General features: G+C 35.3%; 1 protein-coding gene across 1 annotated transcript; it reads left to right on the forward strand.

The window, feature by feature from the left end:
• Positions 1 to 6,154: 6,154 nt before the first annotated feature.
• LOC120128840 (nudix hydrolase 8-like) lies at positions 6,155 to 8,631 on the forward strand. Its single transcript, XM_039146462.1, has 9 exons — positions 6,155 to 6,537; positions 6,669 to 6,943; positions 7,029 to 7,094; positions 7,266 to 7,403; positions 7,502 to 7,579; positions 7,706 to 7,756; positions 7,874 to 7,908; positions 8,003 to 8,111; positions 8,239 to 8,631. Exons 1-9 carry the CDS (start codon positions 6,408 to 6,410, stop codon positions 8,443 to 8,445), a joined length of 1,089 nt encoding a protein of 362 aa, XP_039002393.1. The 5' UTR covers positions 6,155 to 6,407; the 3' UTR covers positions 8,446 to 8,631.
• The last annotated feature ends 5,851 nt before the right edge of the window (positions 8,632 to 14,482 follow it).

Raw genomic sequence — 14,482 nt, forward strand, 5'->3', positions numbered from 1 at the left:
GAGTCTTTGGGTCTAATGTGGTAACCACCCTTTGTCCAACATAGGTATTGTCTCCGACACATTGTTGCGAACTATCATGGAAGGTAAAAGAAGAATGATGAGCGTCAATTAATTGTGCGCATGGGTAAGTGAAAGTAAGTTAGTAAGTTATACATTTTTTGATCAGGTTACGAACTACTTCCTCGAATGTTTAAATCAATGCTTCAAGATTTACGGGCGAAGAACGAGGAAGGATATGATTACACCAGCCTCATCGATAAAGAAATGTGGACGAACGCATATGATGGTGGATATCGATATGGACACATGACGACCAACTTGGCTGAGGCAATCAATTTAACCTTAAAGGGTGCACGTCACTTACCTGTACCGGCTTTGGTAAAAACTACATATTTTCGTTTGGGGCATTTTTTACGATGCTCGAGGGACAAGCTCAAACCTGGATACAAGGCGGTCATGTCTATCACCCTAAATTAATTACATATCTACAGAAAAAAAATTGCTGCATCAAATGGAATGTCTGTAACAAGCTTCTCTAGAAGGCATGAAATGTTTCGTGTTACAGAGTTGTCGCGACCTCTTCAAGTGATTGAAGCTGTGTCGTTAAGAGTAAATCTAAGGGACAGAACGTGCGACTACGGGTTTTTTCAAGCTCTGAAGTATCCATGCTCTCATGTGATAGCAGCTTGCTCGCATACACGTCAAGACTATAACCATTTTGTGGATCCCATATACCTACTATCTGAAGTTTTTAAGGTATACGAATTTGAGTTTCCCCCCATAGGTAATGACAAAGACCCTGATGAGATTCAAGATTGGTTTCCGATTGTACCAAATATGAGTTTATTGAGGGAGCGTGGTCGTCCAAAATCCAATCGAATTCATTGCGATATGGATATTCGAGAATGATCTAGACAAGACAGAAGATGTGGTCATTGTAGAAACCCATGACACACTAGAAAAACATGTCCACTTCTGTTGTCATCAAGTAACAATTGATGAGGAAATGATGTATTTGTTTATCAAATAATAATTCTTGTATTTTAATTTGTATTTACTTCAAGTTAATGTCATTCAATAATCGCTGATGAAGATTAAAAAAACGAACACAATCATTAAATTTTATCAAACTAATAACAATTTGGTATTTAAATACAACAAACTTACAATAAGAATTAAATGGTAAATGATAACCAAATTACAATAACTGATATTAAATGGTAATAAACAAAATTAACTGAAATATATTAAAAAAAAGTCCAACAAATTTAACAAAATAAAGTAAGTATTAAATGAGAAATAATAAAAAATTAAAATTAAACAAAATAAAGTAAATACAAATATAATAAAAAAATCTATCGATGCATGCGTCACGAATGTGTTCCGCATGGCGGTGGCTGTCGGTCTCGAGGAGGATTTCTTCCTATCACTGGTTCTAACTCCTCACCTTCATCATCATCGTCGTCGTCGTCGTCGTCGTCCTGAGCAGGTACATTAGGTTGATGAGGAGCTGATGACGATGAAATACCTCCATAGAATAAGGACCCTGGAGGTGTATGACTGACTATCCCACCGGCCTGCGAAAACTAGAAAACTGGGAAAACCCAGACATCGCTGAGTGTGAAAACTGTACATGAGGTGTTTATGCTGCGGCCATGGGTGATGAGGCTGAACCCGTCAAATATCCAGCATATGAACCCCAAGTTGGATATGCAAACATAGACTCATAATAGCCTCCAGGAGGGGTCATCTGTGACGGTGGCGGCGACGGGGTCATAAAACCAGGTGAAGGCGGTGGCGGCGGCATCTGGTAATGGAAAGGTGATGGCGGCATCGTATGGGGCTGCGACATCATAAATGGCTGTGGTGGCTGCTATGAAGGTCCTGCTGGTGCAGCTGAGGATGAACCGGAAGCACCTGCTCTCCGTCCACGAGTCGGGGGACGATGGTGCTGTGTCGGATCACATCTCTGTCGACGTCGCAGAAAGGTCTGCCCTCGTGCATCCTCGGGAAGTAGAAACAGTTTCCTGTTACTGTTGAACCACTCATAATAACCGTCAGCATACATCAAGAGGTCATCAAAAATGGGCTCTCTACGGGAAAGACGCCGATATCGATCCTCCTACAACACGACCCACTCATGATGCCTCACCAGCCAATCTGTATCTGTCTTGATGCGTCTATATAAGCTATGCAACTTGTCCATATTGCGAGGTGCTTCTAGAATTGGTTGAAAACAACCAAACTGCCGGAGCACGTGATCAGTGGAGTGCCACTTCGACGGTCGCATAATAGATCAGAGGGACCATCGCCGTCCAAACATCTGATGGACCCCTCAACTCAGGTGGGATCACCGCCCTCACATTATCAGTAGAATATGGCACCCATTCAAACTAAAACAAATAATATATAATTTTTATCAAAATAATAATCTAATTATATAACTATAATCTAAAATCGATTTTTAAACAATAAAATTCATACCTGTGTGCCAGCCTTTTGATCGATTAGCACCCTAATTTTTTTCTAAATCATCAGGTAGCTCCTGATGATTTTTTCTATCAGTAGACCAGCTATTCAAGGAAAAAAATTTATTATACGTTGTATAAAATTATTAATATACAAAATCAGTTTTATAATTACCTCAGAAGAAGTGGAAATACGAATGTGTTCTTCACAACGGGACATAAAAAGAGCAATCGATATCATGCCCAAGACTGCAGCAGTAGGAGACATCCGCCGATAGCATTACGCCTGTAGTCAGTGGCTCCACACATCTCCATGTATAACAAGGCCAAAACTGTCGAGCCCCAACTGAATGATCTGGCGAGACGAATGTCGCTAAGATGTCGCAACCACATGCAGTGAACTAGGTTGCGTGATTTGTCTGGCATCAGCAACCCTCCTATCAACTGTAATATGCATGCCCGTGCATACATCTTAACCTCATCCTCAGAGGCGTCTGCGCTCAACTCCCGAAAATTGGCATCTAACCAATTTAACGGTATCCTACCTCCGATAAAACTTTCCGGGACACGTCCTAGATTATCCCAACACAAAGTAGTCCAAAAACTGGAAGCTATCCCTGATATCACATCTCCATCCACCGGAAGCCCCAGGTGCATAGAAACATCCTCAAGCGTGATTGTGCACTCTCCGCACGAAAAATGGAATGTGTGGGTCTCCGGCCTCCACCGCTCTACTAAGGCATAAATAAGGTCTGGTTCTATCTTACAGTGACCCTGATATCTACCTATGTAACCAAATCCAACCTCTACTAAATACGGCAAGACACGGCTAGGTATCATTAACTTAAAATTCCTAATAAAAGGATCTAATACACGGTCCTTCTCCTAAAAATAAATAATTACAAAAATTAATTCTTAATCTAATAATCATCCATTAAATAAATCAACTAATTATTACTAATAATTTAAATTAAATTAAAACATTAAAATGTTATCGTATCAACAAAGTGTCGAGATATATGATTTCCATCCAAGCGAAGTAGATTGCCTTCTATTATATATCTGCAAAAGAATTATATTAGTAAAATATTAAATAAAGTAAAATACTTAAATAAATTAAATACATAATATTAAAAATATTATAAAATATACATTAAACAGAGAGAGTATTTGAGAGAATTTGAGAGAATTTGGTGTGATGAAAGTGATTGAGGATGAGGGTATTTATAGGGAGGATTGGGGTGTGGAGTGGTGGGTAATTAAAGGTATAGCGCGCCCCATGTACCGCGTTATATCCCACGTGTCAGATAACCAGGTATAGTGTGACCCCTGATCTGCGTTATACCCCTACGTGGCGTATAGCGCGGATCAGAGGGCGCGCTATACCCACGTGTAATCCATGTCAGCGTATAGCGCGGTGCAGGGGGCGCGCTATACTCCACGTGGCGCCAAATCAACATATAGCGCGGTTCAGGGGACGCGCTTTATTGCTACCGGTGTTAGATCGAGAAATATAATCTGACCGGTGTTAGATCGATAAATATACCGATCACTGGTGATTTTTTAGAAATTTCACCGAATGGATTATCCAACCTCGTCATCAAGGGAGGAGCAGCTCAATGGGCAAACTATAACTAATAATATAAGTTGGGAGGTACAAAATCAAACTAAACTAAAACTAGAAGGATTAAATAAATAATTTTTTAATGTATTTTCTTAGGGGGCAGTAGTCCCTTCGGCTAAACCATGGCTTCGTCTGTCAATGTGAGTAATAATTATCACGTCACGCCTCTCAATTAAAACTGAACTAAATTTATTGTTATATAACTCAATGTTGAATATTAGTTCTCTTTTTATTGATTTTTTTCTAAATAATGATTTTTAATATAATTATTGATATTTGATCTATTAATTAATTAATTCGAATCATATATTATATAGATCTAGTAGGAACAATTCTCTGTTCAGTTTACTTAATCCGTAGATATCAAAATTTAAACGATTTAAATGATAACTTTTAACGAACTTTGTATTCAATTTTAATTCCAAAATTTTCAGAAGCATAATGAAAATAATATTATCTTTATTATTTCAATAGTTAACAATAATTAATTAATTAACTAGTATAAAATTAAAGTTGACTTTTTGGGCTTCTTAAAATTTTGCAAGTTTTTCTTTCGTTGAGTATATACTTATGTTCATTTATTAATTTATAATTTTTATAAATTAACATTTTAGTTATTAACTTAAAATATTTAAAATTGTTTTTAAATTTTAAATCATCTAAAACTAGTATTGAATGATAGATTATAAGAATGATTCTCCAAACGAGTTATTTTAATGAGCTTTTTTCAACACAAAAATATCATTTTTCTAGCTTTTTGGTTTGAATCAATAATCACGTTTTAAACGTAAATTTTTAACTGAAAATAAATTGTTTGAGAAATGTTTTATGTTTCAAACGGAATTTTTAGTCAAAAGCACTTCTATAAACATTCCTTTTAAGGGGGTGTTTGGTTCAAGGATTGTGGGATGGGAATCCCACATTCCTATGTTTGGTTGGCCGGGAATCTCATTCCCGGTAATGTTTTATTACCAATAGTAGATTTTTTAGGGTATATTACCGGGAATGTCATTACCTCCATTCCCTTAGGTATTGCAACATTACCGGCGTTTTGGACTAAAATGCCCTTAAATTTTTATTTTTTTTCAAAAATATCCTTATTCTGTCATTGAATAATAAAAATTCTACGAATGTTAAATTACAAATTTATCCTTAAATTATTTTAGATTTACAAAAAAAATCTATAATTAAAATTTTATATAAAGTTCAGGGGTTAAAATTTTTTTTACCCTTTCATTAAACCTTTTTTATATTTTTAATTTTGTATAAAAAAATATATAAATATTATGAATTTAATTTTTTAAAGAAAATATATAAAAATTTTACAATTTGTAATATTATACAAATATATAATAAGGATAATTTGGTCAAATATACATTCCAATAATCTTTTATTCCTTTAACCAAACATGGTAATCTTACATTCCTGCTAAACCAACCAAACACAAAAATACAACATTCTCAGTAATCCTATTCCCTGGTAATCTTTTATTCCCACTAGTAATCTTACATTCCGTGAACTAAACGCACCCTAAAAGTAATAATGAAGTAAATTTCTATCATAGAAACTAAAAATATAATCACAAATTTAAGTTTGATTTAAACAATACTTTCAAAAAGTTTAGTTTAAGATTTAAATATTTGTTTCTTCAAAAAAATAAATATTTAATATTATTGTTAGTACGTGTTCCGAAAAGATAAATAATTATCTTAAACATGATATTGTATATTAAAAAATATATTCAAATAATATTTTATTATTATAATAGATAAAATGATTTTCAAATATACTATTTTTCCTCCCCCACAAAAAACCGCATCACTTCCACGCTTTCCTCGCAAGGCGTGTGTAGGACCAAAAAACAATACAACTTAATATTAATTATTGTTGTTTTAAACATGCACTTCCCTCTTTTTCTTTCATATTTAGCTGTGAATCAATTTGCAGATCTTCATATAATCTTTAGCTTTTCATCCGTCACCCATTGCTCACCACATCTTCACCAACACATCACCCTTAATTATTTTCAACTTTTCTTTTTTGGTTTGCTTAATTTAGGTAGAGATTTATAGGCTTGTTAAAACTTGTTCAAGGATTCCATCCATCAAGCTTCATCTCTTTGTTTTATCCCCTTACTTCATTATCAGCCTGATGTTTTAATCTCTTTGGTCAATCCGTTTGTCTTTGCCGACGTTAAATTCTATAAATCCTTCTTGTTTTTCTGGAATCATACATTATTTTACAATTGTTTTGTTCTGTTATACACATCTTTACCTAAACCAGTGGGGTTTCTGGTCAGGATTAGTCATCTAAAATGGAGTGTAGATTTTCTAGTTCAAAGTGTATGACAATGTCCCAGATTGAAAAGACATATTCAAGCCAGTTTTCCAGTGTCAGGCAATTGGTCCAAGTTAAATCCACCCCACTGTTCTGTTCTTACAGAGGTAATTAAACAGATTATGATCAGTCAGTTCAATATTTGTTGTAAAAACAGAACATGAAGTTGAGGATCATCTGTCCTGTTTTTTTTCATGGTCAAAGAAACAAATTTGCATATTTTGATTCTGTTTTTCAGGTATGTATGCAAAGGCATCTCATTCAAGTACTCCCAACAACACTTATGTGCCAAAGAAATCCATGGATTCAGTTGATGGACAAAAACTTGGAGCAGGGAATTTATTGTATCAGATTAACGGAACGAATTCGAGTTTGTTCTCAAGGAATTTGAGGATGCTGGATGCTTTTGATGATGAATATGGTGGAGTCATTGTTGATTTGGAACGATTACCGGCTAATCCAAATGTCTTTGCTTCCATGCTTAGGTTCTCAGTTTCTCACTGGAAAGCAAAGGTACCAATGAATCAAATTAACTCTTGATGGCATAACAGAAGAGTTAAATTTAGGATGTTACTGATATTAAGCCATCAATCTGCAGGGAAAGAAGGGAGTTTGGCTTAAGTTGCCCATCGAAAAATCAGATCTCGTTCCGGTTGCTGTCAAGGTATCTTCAAGCTCCATACATTAAATCATGTCTGCAGACATATATATGTATGCATATATAGTTCACCGGATTCACCAAGTGTGACATATGAACCTGTGACTTCCATGAGTGTACTTAATACTTTTGAAGCGTTTTCGGATGATCATACCCCATATTTACTCTTTGATGCAGGAAGGATTCGAATATCACCATGCGGAGAGAGGTTACGTGATGTTAACTTACTGGCTACCTGAAGGACCCAGCATGCTTCCTGCTAATGCTTCACATCAAGTAGGCGTTGGAGGATTTGTCATCAACGACAAAAATGAGGTACCAAATCACTCGAGCTCCAGTCAACACTGAGGAAGAGAAGCACTATTGTTATAAATTGAATTATGATTCAGTAATTAGCAAATGATCAATTACAGGTTCTTGTAGTACAAGAGAAATACTGTGCTCCTCCGTTTTCTGGACTTTGGAAAATACCAACAGGTTTCATTGTTGAGGTATATATGGCTATCTGATTCAAACTTGATTGAATAGGTTTAAAGTTTTAAACCAAACAAGGAAACTAGAACTAAAATCAAAGCAACAAATTTTCAATTAATGAACGTTTACTTTCGGTTTGGCAGTCAGAGGAGATATTTACAGGATCTGTAAGGGAAGTCAAGGAAGAAACTGGGGTAAGTATTTTCAACTCAATAAGATTTAATCGTATCAATATCAGTAACTTAATCTCAGTTCAAAGTGCATAGAGTCTGATTTTGCTAATAATGCATTGCACTTGTTCGACATTGCAGATCGACACTGAGTTTGTGGAAGTAGTAGCATTCAGGTAACAGATTACTACTGATATTTTTTATGTAATCGAATCGGTCGAACAATTTTTGTATTCTAATCCATGTAATAAACTTGTGGATATTTGGCAGGCATGTGCACAATGTAGCCTTTGAAAAGTCTGATTTGTTCTTCATCTGCATACTAAAGCCTCTATCTACTGAGATTATGGTTGATGATCATGAAATTGAAGCAGCCAAAGTAAGTACCTATGTACATTGTCTGTTTTCTTATTCTATACAATGCTTGCTCCATCTACGTATCCGAAACGAGATGTTTACTTCTATGAAACCAGTTAACTTGTGTTAATATTAGAGTATTATTGCAGTGGATGCCACTAGTTGAGTTTGTGGAGCAACCATTGATTCAACAAGATTGTATGTTCAAGAAAGTAATCGATATCTGCATTGCGTGTCTGGGAAAGCGTTATTGCGGACTATCGGTACATCAATTGGCTTCGACATTTGATGGAAAGATATCGTCTCTGTACTATAATGTCATTGACTCGCAACATAACAACTGTATAGGCAACTGAAACAATTCTATGTCACTGCAAACATTGTCTTGTGAATGTGTTCCTCATCCATGGGGGGCTTGAGAAATGAGAACTACCAGATCTATAACCTGTAATTACACATATATTTGTAATGTAAATATTAATGACTCTGAATGAAAGATCATGAGATGTAATTGAAGTTTCCAGGGAATGTTTACATTTGTTGTACTTTTCTCTGACAGGGATACGGCATCGAACCAGCCTTGCGAACTATGAACAGCTTCGGGATCGAAATGTGAATTACTGTACTCTTTGAAGTAATGTGAGATAATACTTTCCAGATGCTTTAGTTCCACTAATGTTAGGAGTCGAACGATACGAATGGCTTTGCTTGCGAAGAACAAATTCGGTCTAGTTGATGGTGATTGCAAGAAGGAAGTCTATCCTGAAGCTTTGCAATCCCGGTGAGAGCGATGTGCTTTCATGGATCTTGAACACAGTCAGCAAGGAACTCTCGATCGGCATAGTTTTTGCTTCCAGCGCTGCATGTGTTTGGCGATATCTAAAAGAAAGGTTCGATAAGGTTGATGGATCTCGGTTCTTCTTTCTTAACCGAGAAATTGCCTTGATGAGTCAAGGAGAGGCTACTGTTTCAACATACTCGACTCTGTTCAAACTTCTGTGGGACGACACGAGTATAACACTTTGATTCCTCTTGCAACCTGAAATTGTGATGTTATTCAAAGGACTTGGCAACATCTTGCTCAACAACAATTATTTTAGTTTCTCATAGGTCTCAACGAGACTTATGGATCATTCCGGAGTCAAATTCTCTCACCATGCCACCTTCTGCACACCTTCAGTTAATCAAGCATATTCCATGCTTGTGTAGGAAGAGTCGCGTTTGGCTGGAGGGCACCTTGTTTTCAGAAGCAACTGATCTGTTTTCCAATGCTTCTGGTAGCGTCAATTGTCGAAGATTTGGCGGTGTTTGTGAGCATTGTAAAGTGAAGGGACACAAGAAAGAAAATTGCAACCGGCTTATTGGCTTCCCTCCAGATTTTAAGTTCACTAGAAAGATCCTCCGAATGCAATGGCAGGCACTTGGAAGTATGCCCGTTTAGGTCATGCGTCCATTAAAAATCCACATAAAGCTGTTTTATTAGGATCGATTAAACTTGACGATGAGGGCCTTCATACTTGCTCTATTTAAGTTAGGTTACCATTTCCTGCGGGTGTGATAAGCCTTTTCCACGTAAACCTCTGGGAACCCTATAAGTTTTGGCCATACACTATTTATTACCATTCTTGATGATTCCACACGTATGAGTTGATTTTACTTGTTACGATTCAAAAATGATGTTGTCATTTCCTTGAAGCAATTTCTACGCTGGTTAAAATCATTCCGAATCATAATGGTACACAGTTTTATATTAATATAGTATGATAAATATTATCTAATTATATTTTTATACATTAATGTATAATATAATCCTATCACATGTCATTAAAACTTGTATATAATATAAAAAATTTAATAATAAAAAATATTTAAATTTTATGTAAAAACCTAACGTTATAGTTTTCATTGAATTTCATGAAATATAAGAATCATTTCCATTGACGGCTTGACCCTATAAGTTAGAAAAAACCATCGATTAATTTCTTAATCCCGATTAGTCTACTTGTCCCTAGGGTGTTCATTGTTCGAATTTAATCGAACCCAATAAGAATCGATACCAAATTATTATTAATACACATTTTTAAGCTAAAATCCATTAAGAATTAAGATCTTATTATTCTTTTTTGGTTGCCCTCCGGTTCAAGTGATTCGCCCTGACTAATATGTGCACCGACCTGAGTCTCACATTTAGCTTTGGTAGGTGAGTCTCCTCGGGGATTTTCTGCGTACACAAAACACTCGAACCTGAGACATTGCTTAAGTAATATCAAACTGCTTACCACTTGAACCAATGTTCAAGACCAAATTATTTTTTAACCAAATTAAACTCATTAGATTATCAAGACCTAACTAAATATTAACCAAACTAAAAAAAATTAAACTCGTATTAATATAATTTTAAAAAATATAAATTTTTTTATTAATTCAATCACAGACTGAATTAATCAAATTTTATTTGATTCGGTTAATATTAAAAAAACGATTCAATTAACGATTAAAAAATTTAATTAATTCGGTTAATAGATATTTGATCAATTCGGTGTCCAAACCTACCATTTGAACACCCTTACCTGTCCCTTCATTAAAAAAAACAAATAATTGATAATTTATATCTTAAAAAATAACACTAATGGTAAAAGATTTTCAAAAAAAAAAAATACTAATAGTAAAAGAATCTGTAAGTCCAGAGTTTTTTACTTTTACCAATTAAGCTTCCACTTCACTCTAACTGTGAAACATTCATCCATCTCTGCCCCAAAGCTGTATCCTTTAAGCTCCCTTTGTCTGGTAATCCGCCAAGCTTCAATCATTTCCCCTAAGATTTTATTACTTATGCTTTCATTTCTTGCAGTTATTTTTTTTTTCATGCACACGTTGGTTGATTTGCTCGTATCTTCTTTTCGGATTAACTGAAAAAATACATGAGTTTATCCAAATTGGAAAACCCCAACACTCAAATGCTGTTGCTTTTCATTTGTTTTGCTTTGTGACCATAATTAATCCTTGGGGATTTCAACTTTCTAAGGTTCATATGCTTAGATTTCTAAGTAGTCGAGAATTATTTGTTAATGACTTAATTTTGACTTCTTGTTTATTCAATCCATATATTTGTTTTGCTTGGTTTGGTGTAGAGGATGAGGAGCATGTGATATATCCGGGTTGGACTTAAGGGAACAATGTGGTTGTTTCCTTCAAATTCGAGTTCGAATAAGGACGGAGGCAACCAAACTTTGTTGTACCTCATGTTGCAAATATAAACGGCAAAATGAGACGTTGGCAATTGACTAGACAAATAAAAAAAATATTGAACAATCGAAATTGTGTCGTGGTGAAAACCATTTCCTTAAAAATAAATTCGTCTTGATGTGTGTAATTGCTGCTTCAGGTGGATTGTCCCCCAAGGTTAACACGGTCGCTCCAAATTTTGTACACCTGAAATCGGAGCGGACTGTCGGTGGTATTGCTCTTCTGATAGCATCAGAGAGAATAACTCGAAATATCTTTAGATGAGAGGATATGAGAGTGTTGAGTGTGAGTTGAGAGTATCTGATTAATTTCATAATTAAAATCGTGTCTGAAACTGTTGCAATAAGCAGATGAATTTAACCTCAATTTAGTCTAGGTTTGTACTTTAACACTCAACCGTTTGGAACTCCAGGTAATTAACAGAGGAAAATTGTCAAGATTCATTCAAATCAAAACGATAGCTGATTAATTAGTTGTTACGCTCTGAAAATTAAATTGTACAACATTATATAAATATCAGACAAAAATCCTTTCAAATTTTATCTAAAAAGATAATATCCGTGCGGATGTGTCAAAGACACATATTTCCACAAGCCTCAACCTCGACCTCGAGCACGATCCGAGACAGACGACAGTGGTGGCACACAAGATTTCCCTTTGTTCTCTATCACTCAACAACGAAAGGAAGAATGAACACTATAAATACCTAAGCATGTAGTATTTCCCACTCAATGTGGGATAATGTTTTAGCATTACCAACAATAGTCCTCCACTAATGCGAAAGAATTCTTCTGAAACTCGAAATATAACCTTCTCAGAAGAGCAATAACGGAATTATATGCTTAAGCACTAGTGAACTTATCTTGAACTAGTACAAAGTGATGATGAAAAATCCATCTCTTAGATAAGTAAAACTAGTCTTGAACTTTCTAAGATAAGGGTAAACTTATAACACACAACTAACACCTTCATCCACCAAAGTCCTCAATGTGTAAGATATATATACATGAGTGTATATTTGGCCAACTTACCTCAGGATTCTAGTAAGTGCTATAGAAAAACAACCCAACATTTTTCATAGAAGGTGGCTAATCCTTATCACTTAAGTAGGTTATTTCATCAAGTTTATCTCAACATTAACCACACTAAAATGAGTTATGGAATAATTAAGAGCCTTTTACAAGAGGTCAACCTCTAAAAGGTTATGGTGATTTTCTTTGAGTTCATTACAATGAACCACCCAAACTCTAGGATAAGAAATCATTAAGAATAAATATTCAACCTCTTTAGTATGTGAATTCAATGTGTCCTTCTCATTAGGACCATCCAAATTTTGCATTTGAATTCATTAAGAGTTTTCCTCAAAAACACAACATTTTCTGGTGGTAAGTTCATCTTGTCATTCTCAATTAGGACTACCCACTCAACTCTGGGTTATGAACTTATTAAGAATAGATATTCAGCTAAAATCGATAAATTCATCAAGTCTTTCTCATTAAGACCACCCAAACCCTGGGTATGAATTCATTAAAAGCAATCAAGCTCATCACTGAACTTAGATAACTAAGTTAGGTATCCATGTGAATTCCTCAACCAATGGGCTTTAAACCCATCCCCTTCGACGAATCTAGGACTACTTAGAAACAATCGAAACTCAAAATATATTAAACAATCGAAACCGTGTCGTAGTGAAAACCACTACCTTTGAAAAAAATTCGTCCCGATGTGTGTAATCGCTGCTTCAGGCGGATTGTCCCCTGAGTTTAACACGGTCGCTCCAAATTTCATACACCAGATATCAAAGTGGACTGTCGATGGTACTGCTCTTCTAATAGCAGTAGAGAGAATAACTCAAAATATCTTTAGATGAGAGGATATGATAGTATTGACTGTGAGTTGAGAGTGATATGAAGCTCTCTATTTATAGGCTAAGTTTCAGGGGTGAAATTGTCTAACGTAAATCAGATATAAAATCTGATTAATTTCTGAAATAAAATCGTATTTGAAACTGTTGCAATAAGCGGATGAATTTAACCTCAATTCAGTCTAGGTCCGTGCTTTAACACTCAGTCGTTTGTAACTTCAGGTAATTAACTTCGTAACTCTTGTAATCACTCTGTAACTGGCTCAATAAACACTCTGAACAGAGCTGAATAATTGTCAAGATTCATTCAACGTTTCACAGATATGGATTCATAGACTAACAATTTAAAATTTTAATTTTCAGAAATCAAAATTACAACTGATTAATTAGTTGTTACCCTCTGAAAATTAAATCTTACATCAGCCTATAAATAAAAAAAACATTCTTTCACAAATCTTTTTATGCTTGAGAAAAATTCTTACGAATTTTCTCTAAATTTTTTTTATTAACAGCCACAAGACAACATGGATAGTTGTGTGAGATTTCCAATCATTCTCTATCTCTCAACAAAGAAAAGAATAATGAACAGTATAAATACCCAAGCTTGTGGTATTTCCCACTCAATGTGAGATAGTGTTTTAGCATTACCAAGTACCAACATCTCACACCTATAAATAACTACCTTTAATGGTTTGGAATCGGGATCTTCCACTCGGGGAAGGTATCATTTTTTTTATAATTGGATTGTTTGTAGTTATACTCATTCGTGCTGTTCAGATATATGTGGATACCGGATAGTGATAACTGTTCAGTGGAGTGGCATTGTTAGTTTCGGACACCAAGTTTAGTTATTTGATAAGTAGCTTTCGGCATACAGGCATGGGATATTGTTTTCTGTTCCACAACTGTTTATATACATCGAAATGGGATCTAGTGGTCGACTAATGTCCACAAATGTTAATCTTTGATTTTGCAACTTCTGTGGTTTTAACATGTTTTGCCTTCTTTGCTTATCAGTACATGGCTTGGAGTATGAATTTGGAGCCCATGAGTACCCCACAAGTGGGGTATTTGAAGTGGAACCAAGAAGTTGTTCCGGTTTCATCTTCAGACGATCGATATTATTGGGCAGCACTAACTTGCCTCGTTCAGAATTTCGATCACTTATGGAACAGCTTTCGCAGAAATACCATGGCCGGGGATACTTATCATTTGATCGCAAAGAATTGCAACCAGTTCTCCAACGAAGTGTGCATCCAACTAACTGGAAAGCCTATTCCAAG

Source organism: Hibiscus syriacus, unplaced genomic scaffold (assembly GCF_006381635.1).
Source record: "Hibiscus syriacus cultivar Baekdansim isolate YM2019G1 unplaced genomic scaffold, ASM638163v2 tig00110482_pilon, whole genome shotgun sequence".
NCBI lineage: Eukaryota > Viridiplantae > Streptophyta > Magnoliopsida > Malvales > Malvaceae > Hibiscus > Hibiscus syriacus.